Raw genomic sequence first — 16,075 nt, 5'->3', positions numbered from 1 at the left:
ATAAAATCAGTTATGTAATTCTATGTTAAAACAAACTGCATGTATTTTGATTTCTTAAACTGAAAAGTGTGAAAGAAAGGGGAATAAATTAACTTCGAGGAAATAATGTAACTAACCATAAAACTGTGTAAAAAATATTTACTCTTTTGTACATAATTTGATAAAATTCCAAAAGCAGAATAATATAAAAATAAATAAATTTGGTTTTCAAAAATGTATCAAGATGTCATATCAGTTATCTGACTATCTTCTACTTGCCTGGTGGCAGGTAAATAAACTTTAAACGAAAAATCTGTCCTGGGAAATGAGCCCTGAAAAAAAAAATAATAAAATAAATAAATAATGAAATAAAATAATTACAAAGAAATACAGTAATTGAAACTATCTTTGTTATAAAAGTGAAAGTAATGAAATTTAGACTTTAGAAAGTAGAAGTTGAAATTGAAGAGCTTTGTTATTACCGAACTAATATTTGGATTTTAACAAAATCTTTCACGACAGCAAGAAATTCTTGCGATAGTCAAAGAGTACCTTATATAAATACATTAGATACAATAATTATAATTAGTTTGCCTCAATAATATACAAATTGGAATTTTCACTCAACTTAGGCCGCCGTAGCCTAGTGGTCAGGTGCGCGGGTGCATAAGTACACGTGCCTTGAGTGACCGGGGGTTCAAGCCCGTGACTGCTGAATATGGTGCTGTTTTTGTATTCTGTGTATCTTGTAAACTCCTCTGACCGTTTGGTCGTCCCGGAGTATAAACAGAAAATTTATTTTATTTAAATAGCACGATGCAGGTACAGTAAACTTCAATCAATAGTATTTGTTAGTTTCGTGAATTTTTACACTGTCAAGCAAGTGCATTGTCTTCTTTTAACTGCAAATTATAAATTAAAATTATTTATAAACTTATTCTCATTTTTCTAAACTAATTGGATGTATATACAACTTGGCCTTGTATATACAAAATCTTTCAATTAAAAGCCAGTTACAAAAGAGTTTCTGATCAGGAATGTATTACCCAGAGAGTCCTCACAGAGTCCAAATAATGTCCAAGAAGCTTCTCAAGCTGCTTCCTGAATATAGTCCTATTGTAGCTCAAGGAGCTACCATTAAGTTTACTCACTATCACACAACAAAATACACAGAACACTGTCATTATACTGTGGTATACTTTTTGTAAAACAATAAGAAAAGTTTACCTCAATATAGTACGTAGAACACTTCCGTATGATACTCTCCAGAAATTAAAACGAAAAACTTACATTAGAGTACCAAATAATTTTAAAAATTTTAAAAATAATTAAAAATCAATTTAACGCAATTTACAAAAAAATTGTAAAACGACTTTCCTTCCTGAAGCTGACAACGCTTTTTGACCGTGTCGTGATTACAGGAATGAAAATTACCAAATAGTGGTGAGCACGAAACTTAAATAGGGATTATTTGTCTTCGTGCATGCGCATAAAAGCCCACGAATCGGAGATGAGATATGGCTGACGAACATCAACAGAATTTTCGTGTAATTTAATTTCTACGGTTTCTGCAATTAATAGTCGCGTTAATAAAGAATCTGTTAACAGTGGCACAAACAGCTTAAAGACACAGAATTTAAAATTGTGGTCAGGCCAATATGGAAATTACACACTATACTGAACAATCACTCAGTTCTTTCCTCGCTCGCAGCACAAATTAATGACCTGGTATACAACATTTCTTGCAGTGATTGCGACTCGTCTTACCAGGGTTCCACGTTTTTTCCTTTGAATATTCGTGTTAATCAACATACGGCCTCAGTTTGTGCTTCTTGTCAGCAGCATCAGAATTAGCCTTTCACGCCGTTAATGAAAAACACTTTTTTATTTAACGAGGCCAAAATACTTAGTGTCCAACGTAATTATACGCAACTATTAATTGCAGAAACCGTAGAAATTAAATTACACGAAAATTCTGTTAATGTTCGTCGGCCACACCTCATCTCCGATTCGTGGGCTTTTATGCACATGCGCGAAAACAAATAATCCATTCCTATTTAACTTTCGTACTCAGCACTATTTAGTAATTTTCATTCCTGTGATCACGACATACGGTCAAAAAGCGTTGTCAGCTTCAGGAAGGAAAACCGTTTTAAAATTTTTTTGTAAATTGCGTTGAATTGATTTGTAATTGTGTTAAATTGAGTTTTATTGTGTTAAATTGATTTTTAATTATTTTAATAAAAAAAATTTTAAATTATTTGGTACTCTTAATGTAAGTCTTTCGATTTTTTCATTTTAATTTCTGGAGATTATCATACGGAAGTGTTCTACGTACTATATTGAGGTAAACTTCTCTTATTATTTTACAAATATTGATAAGAACGTATGGAGCATTACAGATCTGGTTCATACTGTGGTATACTATAAACAGAGTTATGATAGAGTTGTGGTATACTATAAACAGAGTTATGATAGAGTTGTGATATACTATAAACAGAGTCAATTCTGTCCAGACACGATAGGAGGGAGTATATGACGAGAGCCTTGTCGATCAATTCGGCCATGGAGAGATTGTGCAAGGCTCAAGGGGTAGAATTTTTCTCAGTCTGGTGTGTGCCTACTGTCATTAACAACCATGTCAACCTTTGTATCATCTGCAAACTTTGACATTAAGCTTGATATACCTTCATCGATATCACTGATAAATATACAAAACAACAATGGGCCCAACGCCAAAAATTACTATTACTAAACCCTCCATGTTTGAACTAAACAGCTCTGATGTCCTGAAAATAGGATTTCTTTTTTGTTGTGAATTATTTATTTTAGTACATAGTTGCACGTAATATTTTCTTTTCATTCAGGTTTCATGGTTAATGTTTACATGCACACACAAAAAAGATTTAACTTCACAACAAGAGTAAAATTTTACAACTGTAATCAAACATTTTTTTCAGCTGTATATTTTTACTCAGACACGGCATTTTCTGTCTCCACTCTCAGCTGTTCTAAAGTGAAGTCAAGCTGATCACTGGCTTGGAAAGCAAGAACATTTACACATAATTAAAAAGTTTTCTCAAAGTGATAATGCAAAACAGGGAAAAAAAAAAAAAGAAAGGAAGAAATGTCACCCTTTTTATTTACTTGGATTACAAATAATCAGCAAATAATATTCTAAAATATGGATCTCCCTCTCTCTCTCTCTCTACCCCAAAAGGTAAGTATAATTAACATATAACAAAACACATTGCATGTTTCAATGTACAGCTCACACAAACAACATAATCATAAGCTGTATGACTGTTACAGCAGTGAAAATGAAATTTGACAGTCCTGTAATCATATAGGAGAAATTTACTTAATTTTTCCACAGAACAATTGGTATCTTTTCATATTGTATTAACAAATATCTATTTATGAGAATGAAACTTATGAAGTGAAATCAAGCTGGTCACAGCAACTGGCTTGCAACAGCAACAGGTTCTTAACTGTAGTTTTATTATAAACTTTCATGATAAAAGAATCCAAACGCAGCTCTTAATTCTAGTTATAGTAATTGTGAGTAATAGTAATATAGAGATAAAATTAGTCACAATTCACTTAAAGCACACGTCATTTTGGAAAATTTCCTTTGCCGCTTTGAATGCATTTCGAACTGAATTTATCCGACACCAGTCTACATGTGATCATATTTTCTCTACCCCATTCTCTCTACCCCATTGTGTAAAATTCATCTGTTGTCTCTACCGTTCTCCCAACTCCACTAATCACTTGGAGCTCTTTGACTTGCTCTATTTGCAACTTGACTTTCTCCAGTCCAACTTTCCTAACAGTGAGGTAATTTTCCTTGGTGATTTTAACGTTCACAACTCCAGCTGGCTTCCGTTTTCTAGTCACACCAACCCAGCAGGTCGAGATGCTGAGGCTTTTGCAATTACTAATGACCTAGCACAGATTGTTCATTTACCTACAAGAATACCGGACAATGCTAATCATACAGCCAATATGCTTGATCTTTTTCCACAAACAACCCTTCTAAGTACAAGGTTGAAGTGATAGGTCCTTTAGGCACTTCAGATCACAACTTGGTGATTGTCTCTTCTCCAATGGAACCTTTATCTCATGGCTATTCCCAACCTCGTATTGTTTGGCATTACAAGAATGCAAAATGGGATGAACTGCGAGACTTCTTTTCCTTGGTCTGATTACTGTTTCAAAACTTCTGATGTCAACGTTTGCTCAGATCGTGTCAGTGAAATTATTCTTGCAGGAATGGAATCCTTTATCCCACACTCCACTTTAAAATCTCGTCCTTTATCTAAACCTTGGTTTTCCAATAAATGTGCTAAGGCTGCCCAAGAGAAGAACGTTGCATATCGTAATTGGCTTGTTTCTAATTCTTCAGTTTCATTTTCTGCCTACACCAAAGCTCGCAACAATTGTAAAGCAGTTATTAATCAGTCCAAACTAGAGTTTGAACAGGCTAAGAGTAGAAAACTTGCTTCTTGCCCTAATGGTAGCCAAGCATTCTGGTCTCTTGCCAAAGCTATTGGCCGCAACTTTTGCCCATCTTTGCTCCCACCTCTGTCCAAACCAGATGGTTCTGTTGCCACTTCAGCCAAGGATAAAGCTGACCTGCTAGCATCCCATTTTTCTTCGAGCTCATGTATTAATGATCTTGGTAAAGCACCTCCCACCATTCCTAACACGCTCCATTCAATGCCTCCTGTGGTCTTCCGTCAAAAGGATATCAGAAGGATTTTGATGAATCTTGATGCTAAGAAAGCTCCAGGTCCTGATGGTATTTCTCCACTTGTTCTCAATACCTGTGTTCCTGAACTAACTCCTATTCTTTGCCGCCTTTTTTCACTTTCTTATTCCAAAGGTGTTTTTCCTTCTGCTTGGAAATTTGCTCATATCCAGCCAGTTCCTAAAAAGGGTGACAAATCCCTCCCATCCAATTATCGTCCCATTGCAATTACTTCTACTCTTTCTAAAGTAACGGAGAAATCAATTAACCGCCAACTCTTAAACTACCTAGAAACCTTCCGTCTGATCAACGATCGCCAGTATGGATTCCGTCAGTGTCGATCCACTGGTGATATTCTGGCTTATGTTACCCACTTATGGACTAATTCAATGGAAAGGTTTGGTGAAACACAAGTAGTTGCTCTTGACATCTCAAAAGCTTTTGATCGTGTTTGGCATAAAGGTCTTCTAAACAAGCTTCCATCTTATGGTTTGCCAACTGTTTTTAGTAATTGGTTATCCAGTTTTCTCTCTGATCGCTCACTGAGGGTGATGGTAGATGGCTCTCTGTCTTCTAACTTCTCCACTGATGCCGGTGTCCCCCAAGGTTCAGTTCTTTCCCCCACTCTTTTCCTCTTGTATATCAATGACCTTCTTCCATTGACTGGAAATCCTATCCATAGTTTTGCCGATGATAGCACATTGCATTCAACTTTCCATTTTGAGAAACCTTGTCCAGCTCAATCAGCTTCAAGTTCTCGAAAATCTGCTGCCAATTCCTTAAATGCCGATCTTCAGGTAATTCTCCAGTGGGGCAAAGACAACTTAGTTGATTTCAACCCTTCTAAAACTCAATCTTGTCTTATATCTCGCAAAAAAGATTCTTCTGCTCCTATGCTTATCTTTAGTGACACTCCGATTTCTAGGCAAAGTGATAGATCTCTTTTGGGGATTACCCTGACTTCTAATCTCTCTTGGCACAAGCACATTACAAATATTGCTTCCTCTGCATCTAAAAAACTTGGTTTTCTCTTTCGCTCTCGGCGTTACTTTTCTCCCAAACAGCTGCTCACTCTGTATAAATTGCAAATCCGCCCTGCCATGGAATATTGTTCCCACATCTGGGGTGGTGCCCCCAAAACCTCTCTCAGGCTTCTTGATTCCATTCAGAAGAGGGCAGTTAGGTTAATTAATCATTCATTCATCTCTAACAGAGTCTCTCCGCTCGCTTTCTCATAGACGCACTGTTTCTGCTGCATGCCTCTTCTACAGATACTTCCATGGGCACTGTTGTTCTGAATTGGCTTCTATAATTCCCGCTCTCTCTTTCAAAACAGTCCGAACATGTGCCGCCACCAGCCAACATCCATTTACTGTCCAACTTCAAACCCACAGAACCAACTTTTCATCTTCCTCATTTATTCATTCAACTGCTGTTTTCTGGAACAACCTTCCTTCATATATATTTCCTGAAAATTACAATCTACAGAAGTTCAAGTCCAATATCAACAAATATCTTCTTTCGTCTTCTCAACCTCCAACCTAAGCACGGTACTAAGTACTATAGGTTATAATACCTCTCGTGTTTGGGGTTCTCATAAAAAAAAAAAAAAAAAAAAAAAATATGGGCTCTATCTTTCCTTCCAGTGGCAAGGATGCTCTCTCAACAGAGTATTTTCTAAAACTAAGGTTTATCTATATAATATCATGTTTATTATGCAATATATCTCATTTACATCAATATAAATAACATGTATTGCTTCAAATCTTATTTATTTTAATGCAATTTTATTTGTGATAATATTTACAGCTTTTCAAAATTAATTTTTTTTTAACTGATTAATTTCATTTTGTTCGTGTGTGGTGTGAAACCAGAAAGTTCTGTGGGAAACTTATGCTATTAAAAATGAAGCAGAAGATAACGGCTCTTTTCTCTTAATATGCTTTAACTAATTAACCTGTAATATAAAATTTTTTGTTTATTACTAAATTGAAATATTAGTACCAAATATTTCAATTTTATATTTATTCTTATGATAATCTTACAAGACATAAAAACATTTACTGGAATACTGTTATTCCATTTTGTCATATTACATCACAATTTAGTAGTATGAACCAGAGCTATAATGCTCAATACGTTCTACATTGATATCAATATTTGTAAAAGAATAAGAGAAGTTTACCTCAATATATGTAGAACACTTCCGTAAGATACTCTCCACCTATTTCAACATGATTATTTCTAGGTAAGTACTAATGGAGGTATGTGTGCAATCACCATCAACATTTATATTTTAGATTCTCCTTTCATCAATAGGTCTATATCCAATAAGGTTAAAATTCAGTATATAACCAGGTTTGAAATATTTACTCTGATTGAAAGGTGAGCAAATGATATGGAGAACACTTCCATATCATACTCTCCAGTAAGAAATAATTAACAATAATTAAAAATTAAGTAAAAAATTGCAAAACGATTTTCCTTCCTGAAGCTGACATTACTTTTCGACTGTATGTTGTGATCACAGGAATGAAAATTACCGAATAGGGGTGAGCATGGAATTTAAATAGGGATTATTTGTCTTTGTGCATGCATGTAAAAGAACACAAATCGGAGATTAGTCTGGCTAGTGAACATTAACAGAATTCTCATGGAATTTAATTTTGACGGTTTCTGCAATTAATAGTCTCGTATAATTAAGTTGGACACTAAGTATTTTGGTTTCATTAAATAAAAAAGTATGTTTTTCATTAACGGCATGAAAGGTTAATTCTGACGCTGCTGAATGAGAAGCATGAACTGAGACCGCGTGTTGATTAACATGAAAATTCAGAGGAAACCGTGTAAAACACCGATAAGATGAGTCACAATCACTGCAAGAAATGTATACTAGGTTATTTATTTCTGTTGCGAATGAGGAAAAGACTGAGTGATTGTTCAGTATAGTGTGTAATTTCCGTATTGGCCTGGCTGCAATTTTAAATTCGGTATCTTTAAAGAATCTGTTAAGTTGTTTGTTCCACTGTTCAATATATGGGACAGAAATTAAGTATTTTTTGATGTTACTATTGTTGGTTGGTGTATTTTTTCTTAGTATCCATATTCTTCCTCTCCAATGTAAATTTGAGTCTAGAATGAATATTATTAAACGAATGTAAAATGTCTTGGATAATGCTACTATTGGTAATAACTAGAACATTGTCTAAATACCTCCCATAGTATGCAACACGAGGTTTTCTAGAAAAGGCGTCAAATGTAATCGTTCAATTGTTGAGTGACTGATCTTCAATATTAGTCCACTCGGGCTTAATGCCATTGGAAAACCAAAAATTTGTTTGTATACGTTGTTTCAAAAGGTGATATAGTTGGCTTCAACTTAGAGTTTAATTAAGTGAAAAACTTCCTCAATAGTAGGCTTTGTATAATTATTCGGTATCGCATTATTATTTAACATATCCCAAAGAATATCTAATGTGTGTTCAAAGTTTACATTCGTATATAACGAGGTAACATCTAGTGAGAATAAATTATCATTATTGCCAAGTCTACGGTCCTTAAGGTTATTAAATAGTGTATCGTAGTTCTTAATCCCAAATTGTATCGCCTGGGGTTTTATAATGCTATATACATGTATTGTTCTGTGAGTAATAGTATGACAAGTTTCTGTAGGAAACAATAAGCCAAATAGGAAATCCGGTCTTATGTAATTTTACCTGACCAAAAAGTGCAGGAATATTGTATGTTCTGGCCTTCAATTCCTTTAACTGAGCCATAGTAATGTAGTCATTTTCTTCAATACGTGGTTAACGTTTTATAGTATTGATTGACCGAATTGGTAAATATTGCCAGGTCTACTTTAAGATAAGTGGAAGTATCTGATACAATTCACTCTAACTTATTAATATAATCAAGTTTATTGAATATTACCACCGTATCTCCTTTATCAGATCTCTGAATAATAATGTCTTTATTTTCCTGAAGTTCACGTAAAGCTGAACTGTCATGTGTATTCAATTTAGGAAGTCGCGTTTCTTTCTTGGTTAACTTGTTGAATAAATAAATCTTTTTGTGGAACATTATGAAGTCCAAATTCAATATCAATTACGCACTGTTTTTTTAGGTAGTTTTTGAGGTGGTAAATTGTAATTTAATCCTTTGGATAAAAGTGAAATCTGGTCCTGCAATAGCGTATATGAGGAAAGATTTGTAGCCTGTTGATATGTCGGTTCATTGAATGTTGGGAGAGGGGATGTTCACAAACTAGCTGAAGTATTCTGCAGTAGACCGTTGTGCATATGCAGGGGGGGGGTCGCCACACAACTTGTATATATTTGGTCGCAAGCTTGCAACAATGTGTTAGAACTCATATGAACATGTTTTGACCCGCCTGATAATGTATTACATTTTACATTCATTTAATAATATTCATTCTAGACTCAAATTTACATTGGAGAGGGAGAATATGGTTACCAAGTCATTAAATTTTCTAAATTTCCCGCTTACTCGGGACACGAATAAAATCCAATTTAACATCTATCGTAAACCTATAAACACCGGTATGCTTCTGCATTATAACAACTATCAACCATTCACCTACAAAAGATTGATTATCTTTAATCAATTTCTCAATGCTTATAAATATTCAATGATGTGCTCAGAAATACAAATATTAACCAGCAAATTCTTAAGTAAGGGTTACCCACTTGCTACAATAAACAGAATTAGGGTACAAGCTAAGGATAGAATACAAAAAAATACACCAACCAACAATAGTAACATCAAAAAATACTTTATTTCTGTCCCATATGTTGAACAGTGCCACAAACAATTTAACAGATTCTTTAAAGATACCGAATTTAAAATTGTAGCCAGGCCAATACGGAAACTACACACTATACTGAACAACTGCTCAGTCCTTTCCTCGTTTTCAACACAAATAAATGACTTAGTATACATTTCTGGCGGTTATTGCCACTCGTCGTATTAGGGTTCTACACGGTTTCCTTTGAATTTTCATGTTAATCAACACACGGTCTCAGTTCCTGCTTCTTGGTCAGCAGCATCAGAATTAGTCTTTCATGCCATTAATGAAAAACATACTTTTTTTATTTAACAAGGCTAAAATATTTAGTGTCCAACATAATTAGACGAGATTATTAATTGCAGAAACCATCAAAATTAAAATTACATGAGAATTCTGTTAAGGTTCGCCAGTCATATCTAATCTCTGATTCGTGCTCTTTTACACACATACGCGAAGACAAATAATCCCTATTTAAGTTCCATGCTCACTCCTATTCGATAATTTTCATTCCTGTGATCATGACATTAAGTCAAAAAGCATTGTTAGCTTCAGGAAGGAAAATCGTTTTGCAATTTTTTCGTTAAATTAATTTTTTACTTAATTTTTAATTGTCTTATATTGATTTTTAATTGTGTTCATTTTATTTTTAATTATTTCTTACTGTAATGTAAGATTTTCGATTTTTTAATTGTTTTCGTTTTAATTTCTGGAGAGTATCATACAAAAGTGTTCTACGTATCATATCGACGTAAACTTCTCTTATTCTTTTACAAAAATTACAATTCAGTTGACGTTTGCACTTACTGGATTTAGGAAAATGCAGTCTGTATTAGTAAGACAAAAGGGATCAAATTTATCGCCACAAACAACCACATCAGGCAATGGATAAAGCCACAGTGAATGATCAAATTCCCAGTAAATGGGAGACACTGTGAGAGGAAGAGGAAATAGATGGCAGTTGGCTATTAGAGTCTTCACAAACTATAAAAAGAATAAAATTACATGTACATTAAATACATATACATCAGTCTGCTACCCTTCCCTCCTATTGGTCCAAATTACTGAAATAAAACTTCAGCAATTTGTATTAATAGGGGTGGGGGTATTACAAATTATATATTTCATAAAAATAAGCAAATTATATGAATAATTATTGATTGCTCCAACTAGGTTTCAGAATATATTTATTTATTATTAAAATCATACAAATAAAGTTTAAATAATGTCAAAACATAAGAATAAAGTAGTACTATAAAATATTTAAAATATACTGAGTTAAAAGCATTAAAAATATGAAGTAAAATCTAAAAACTGAAGCTTTCGGCATCTGTATATTTCCTTTATTAATCGTAACATTTTCATGGAGGCAGAGTGTATAAATACATGGGGGGAAGACTTAGAAATATCACAGAGAATAAGTGAAGAGAGGAAGGGGTTGGAAAAAAAAGAAAAGAAATAATTTTCAACCATTCCAAGACATATAACCTTAAGTGTTGCAAATTACTCAAAATGGGTAGGAAATGTAGTGAAGAGGAGCGAAGAAAAGACAATGGGGGGGTTCGGAATGTATATTCCACCTCATGCAGCACTATAGGTTCAAAGATTAAATGATTCACATAGTCATTTCTGTTCAAAGGGTGACTGGTGCTGTGTATGTGAGAAAATTCCAACCAGTGATGGATCTTGAAATCTTATGCCCTACCAATAATTTGAACATCATTAGGCCAGAGGTAATATCCTTCCTGTTAGTACTGAATGGCTATCATTGATTAGGGAACTTAGAGGGGAACAGGCACTCAGACACTCAGTATAAAACACTGATGGATCCAATATCTTTCTATTTCAGAAGATTTAGGAGAAGTCCAGTTGGCCTGCCTCCCTAAAATCCACTCATTCACACCTTCTCAATGGTGAGCCCTGTTATGTCACTTAGGTGGCAACGAACGTGTAGTGTTTCTCTTCAAGATGCCTGGTCAGTGTGAAGAGGAAAAGACCAAACCCTCCAGCACACAACAGTAAGAAGAAACAAATGGCCCTCAGTCCCCAGTGGCTTTCACTCCCCCTCTTACAGCAGTGAGAGGATCAGAGTGGAAGCAGAGGGTGCTAAGAATCTCTGGGTACGACCAGGCTGCCATGCACGGAAACTGAACTTGGCCTGTTATAACGTAAGATTGCTCATCGATGAAGACAGGATATTAGAGCTGGAAAAGGAATTAGAAAATGTGAATTAGAATATCATTGGTTTGGCTGAAACAACAACAACAAATGAATCACTTATACATTTATCAAGTGGAAATTGCTGTAGACCAATGGAAACGGTGAAAGGAGTGAAGGTGGAGTTGGCTTTCTGGTCCATAAAGTTATAAAAAACAACATTTTGGAATTCAAAAGTACATCACCAAAGGTGTCAAGACTACTACTCAGGATTTCTAAGAGGTAAAAGCTAAAGGTTATAATGATTTATGCACCAACATCGAGCCATGATGATGAAGAGGTTGAAGAAATGTACACCGAAATTGAGTCTTCCAGATGAGCAGAAAACCCATTACACTATCATTATGGGGGACTTCTATGCTAAGGTTGGAAAGAGACAAAACAGTGCAGAAAGGGGAACTATAAGAAATTTTGGAATTGGTGAAAGGAATGAAAGAGGTGAAAGACTTGTTGAATTTGCAGAATCTTGAAGAATGTCAGTAATGAACACTTTTTTCAAGGAAAAGGTGAACAGAAAGTGGACATGGAAGAGCCCAAATGGATTAACAACTAATGAAATTGACTTCATCCTCACTAACAGATGATATATTGTGAATGATGGTGAAAGAGATTCTTGCACTGCTTCTATTAGAATGAGCAGAAGCCTGAAAAACAAGATGCATGGTATTTCAGAGACTGCTGGGAGCCATTGTGGTACAAGTAAACACATGGGTTGTGTTAGGGTAGCTAAGAATAGAAACAGGTGCAGGTATACTTGCGTGTACACCAATGCTAGGAGTTTAGTAAATAAATTTGATGAATTTGAGGTATTGCTCAAAACATCGAAGGCAGATATTGTTGGGATATCAGAGACGTGGTGTCACACAGATATAAGGGATGCGGAACTGCAATTTGGTGAGTACAACGTCTACAGAAAGGATAGACAGGATAGGAAGGGGGGAGGTGTTATGCTATTAGTTAAGAAACACATAAAAACCAAGGAAGTGAAGCCAGTCGACATCGCTGGACAGTGCAGTGTGGAGTCAGTTTGGTGTGACATAAACATTGGGAGATCAAAATTGAGAGTAGGAGTGTGCTATAGGCCTAATGACTCTGATGAGTATAATAAGGAACTGTACAGGGAAATAGAATGGGCCAGTAAATCAGAGTGTCTTATAATGGGAGATTTTAATTTCCCAGATATTGACTGGAATTTGGGGGCTGGATACTCACACACTAGCAGGGCTTTTGTGGATTTATTGGATGATTGTTTTCTACATCAGCATGTTCGGGAGGCAACTAGAGGGAGCAATACTCTTGATTTGATTATCAGCAGTGATTCTTCATGCATTAAGAATCTGCAGATAAATGAACCACTAGGTGGCAGTGATCACAGTGTGCTGAAGTGGGATTTACTCAAAGAGGTAACTACCATTAGGGGTAAAGGGAAGGGTTATTGCTTCCGTAAAGGCGACTACGATGGACTGAGACAGTATTTAAATTCTATACAGTGGGACCAACTGATGATGTTACCAACAGCAAATTCAAAATGGGAAGCATTCAAAGAACTTATCTTGGAAGCTACTAGGCTTTACATACCAACTAAGAAATATTGTTCAAGGTTTAGGCCAAAATGGATGTCAGATGAACTAATGAGGCATATGGCAGAGAAGAAAAATGCATGGGATACTTACAAATTAACACATGACACAGAAGCCTATGATAGATACAAGTTGATATGCAACCAAGTTACAAAGGAGGTTAGGCAGGCGAAGGCAGATTACGAGAAATCCTTGGCAAGGGATGCAAAGAAAAACAGCAAAGAGTTCTTTACTTATGTAAACTCTAGAAGGAGAGGGATGAATCAGATTGGTCCTCTTGATATTGATGGGTCAAGTGTTGATGATCCTGCTCAGGTAGCTAACAAACTAAATGAATATTTTGCATCGACATTCACACATGAGGAGTTATTCAGCGAGGGGAATGCCAGAGGTGTATTCAACTCTAGCAGTAAGTTACAGAATCTTGAAATAACTGGGAGTAAAGTGGAGGAGAAACTGTTGAAGATAAACACAAGAAAGGCACCCGGGGTGGATGGGATCTATCCAGTTATATTAAAGGAGGCAGCAAAGGAAGTAAGCAAACCCTTAGCCATAATTATGAGAGCTTCCTTGGACTCAGGGGAGGTACCCATAGACTGGAAATGTGCAAATGTGACCCCAATTCACAAAGGAGGATCAAAGGCTGACACAAGTAATTATAGACCTGTGAGCTTAACTTCTGTTCCAGGAAAATTAATGGAGGCACTGGTTAAAGAAGCACTGCAGGATCATTTAGACAAGACTTCAGTTATAGCTCAGACACAGCATGGTTTTGTTAAGGGGAAGTCTTGCCTGACCAACTTGATTGGATACTATGATGCAGTCACAAAAGAACTGGATGCAGGGAATAACTTTGATATTATATACTTGGATCTTAGAAAGGCTTTTGATACTGTTGCACATGGAAGACTGCTACACAAATTGGAGAAGTGTGACATTGGAGGCAAATTACTGCTATGGATAAAGGGGTGGTTGAGGGGGAGAAGACAGAGAGTGGTAATCAATGGACACTGCTCATCGTGGACTGATGTTATTAGTGGAGTCCCTCAGGGCTCAGTGTTGGGTCCATTATTGTTTTCTGTATTTATAAATGATATTGATGATGGTATATCGGGATTAATGTCCAAGTTTGCAGACGATACAAAGGTTGGCAGGGTTGTCAAGGACACTACTGACACTATGCTGCTGCAACAGGATCTGGAAAGGTTGAGCAGATGGGCTGAGAGGTGGCAAATGAAGTTTAACATTGACAAATGTAAAGTACTACACATGGGAAACAGCAACCCCAGAGCAACGTATCAACTCTGTGGTACAACACTGACAGTGGTAGAGAATGAAAGGGACTTGGGGGTGGTTGTGCAGGCAGATATGAAGGTCTCTGAGCAGTGCAGACGGGCTGCAAGAGTAGCTCATGGAGTATTGTCAATGATATACAGGAATTTTTCCAGCAGGGATAAGGAGGTGATTATTCCATTGTATAAGGCGATGGTCAGGCCACACCTAGAGTACTGTATACAGGTCTGGAGGCCTCATTTCAAGAAGGATGTAGAGCTGCTGGAACGAGTACAGAGAAGGGCAACAAGATTAGTGAATGGAACAAAGGGGTGCTCTTACGAAGAACGGCTTAAGTTTTGCAAATTACAGTATCTGGAGACTAGGCACCAGCGAGGTGATCTGATAGAGGTGTATAAAGCCTTGAATGGTTTAAGCATGCTCAATGCTGATGGGATTCTTCCTCTAGCTCAGAATAATCACCTGAGAGGGCATAAATTCAAATTGAGGAAAGACAGATGTAGGATAGACGTGCGGAAATTTGCCTTTAGCCAGCGGGTGGTTGGTTGGTGGAACAGACTTCCATCCCTTGTGGTGGAGGTTGATAGCCTAAATAAGTTTAAGGCTCAGCTGGACAGGTATTTTGAACGAACGGAGGGGTGAAGTGGAAGTGGTTTTTTTTTTTTTTTTGGCTGATGCTGCATAAGCTTGCTTTCTTGCATCAAATGCCTCTACTAATGCTAATGCTAAATGCTAATGCTAATGATGTTATTGTCCTGAACAAGGTAAATGTGGGAAGTGATCACAGAAAGGTAAGATGCACACTTGATATAGATATAAGAAAAGTAAGGAAAAAACTGACTTGAGTAAATAATACGAAGGCCTTCGAGAAAACAAAAGAGAAGAAAAAGCAGTATGCACTGGAAATTAAGAACAAGTTTGAGCTTCTGCAGATTGCTCAGTACCAAGATATTGACGAGGAATATTACAACTTTCTGAAAGTGATAAAGCTCAAGAAACAGGTAAAAAGGAACTGGAAAATTTCTGGAGAGGCCTTCATCCTGCGGTGGATTGAAAATGGCTGATGATGATGATCATTGATTAGACAAAATTAGTATTGTAAATGGATATAACATAGTCCTCCAGGTGACAGACAGACACCAATATAGTCATATTGCCATCTCTACATGGTATATTTATAGTAAAAATCCCCTATACCAGTTATGCATTTTTGTATAACTGGTATAGGGGTTTTTAAAGGGGTACACACAGTTTGTAGTGGTTTTTTGGTGATTTTTTGGTGATTTGTAGTGGTTTTTTGGTGAAGGGAAAGAAAGCTAACTCGAGAATCACGGGAATCTTTTAGTGGTAAAAAGCGTTTCCCGGAACCGCAGTTTCTTCCTGCATTCTGAGTAAACAGATGGTGCATGTTATCAGTAATGGCAGTAGAAGCTGATAACGATGTATTGA

General features: G+C 36.1%; 1 protein-coding gene across 1 annotated transcript in view; it reads right to left on the bottom strand.

Annotated features, from left to right (window-relative positions):
* Positions 1-204: 204 nt before the first annotated feature.
* PolE2 (DNA polymerase epsilon subunit 2) overlaps positions 205-16,075 on the bottom strand; it is a 160,591-nt gene continuing 144,720 nt past the window's right edge. The window contains exons 11-12 of the mRNA XM_090380860.1: positions 10,344-10,520; positions 205-311 (exon numbers count right to left, since the gene is read on the bottom strand). Of these exons, the coding sequence (XP_090236986.1) occupies positions 219-311; positions 10,344-10,520 (270 nt within the window). The 3' untranslated portion in view covers positions 205-218. The remainder of the gene's footprint in view (positions 312-10,343; positions 10,521-16,075) is intronic.

Source organism: Mastigoproctus giganteus, chromosome 9, assembly GCF_048544385.1.
Source record: "Mastigoproctus giganteus isolate SK-2022 chromosome 9, ASM4854438v1, whole genome shotgun sequence".
NCBI classification, from domain to species: domain Eukaryota; kingdom Metazoa; phylum Arthropoda; class Arachnida; order Uropygi; family Thelyphonidae; genus Mastigoproctus; species Mastigoproctus giganteus.
Note: the sequence above shows the minus strand (reverse complement) of the source record. Positions and strands in the feature narration are given on the sequence as shown.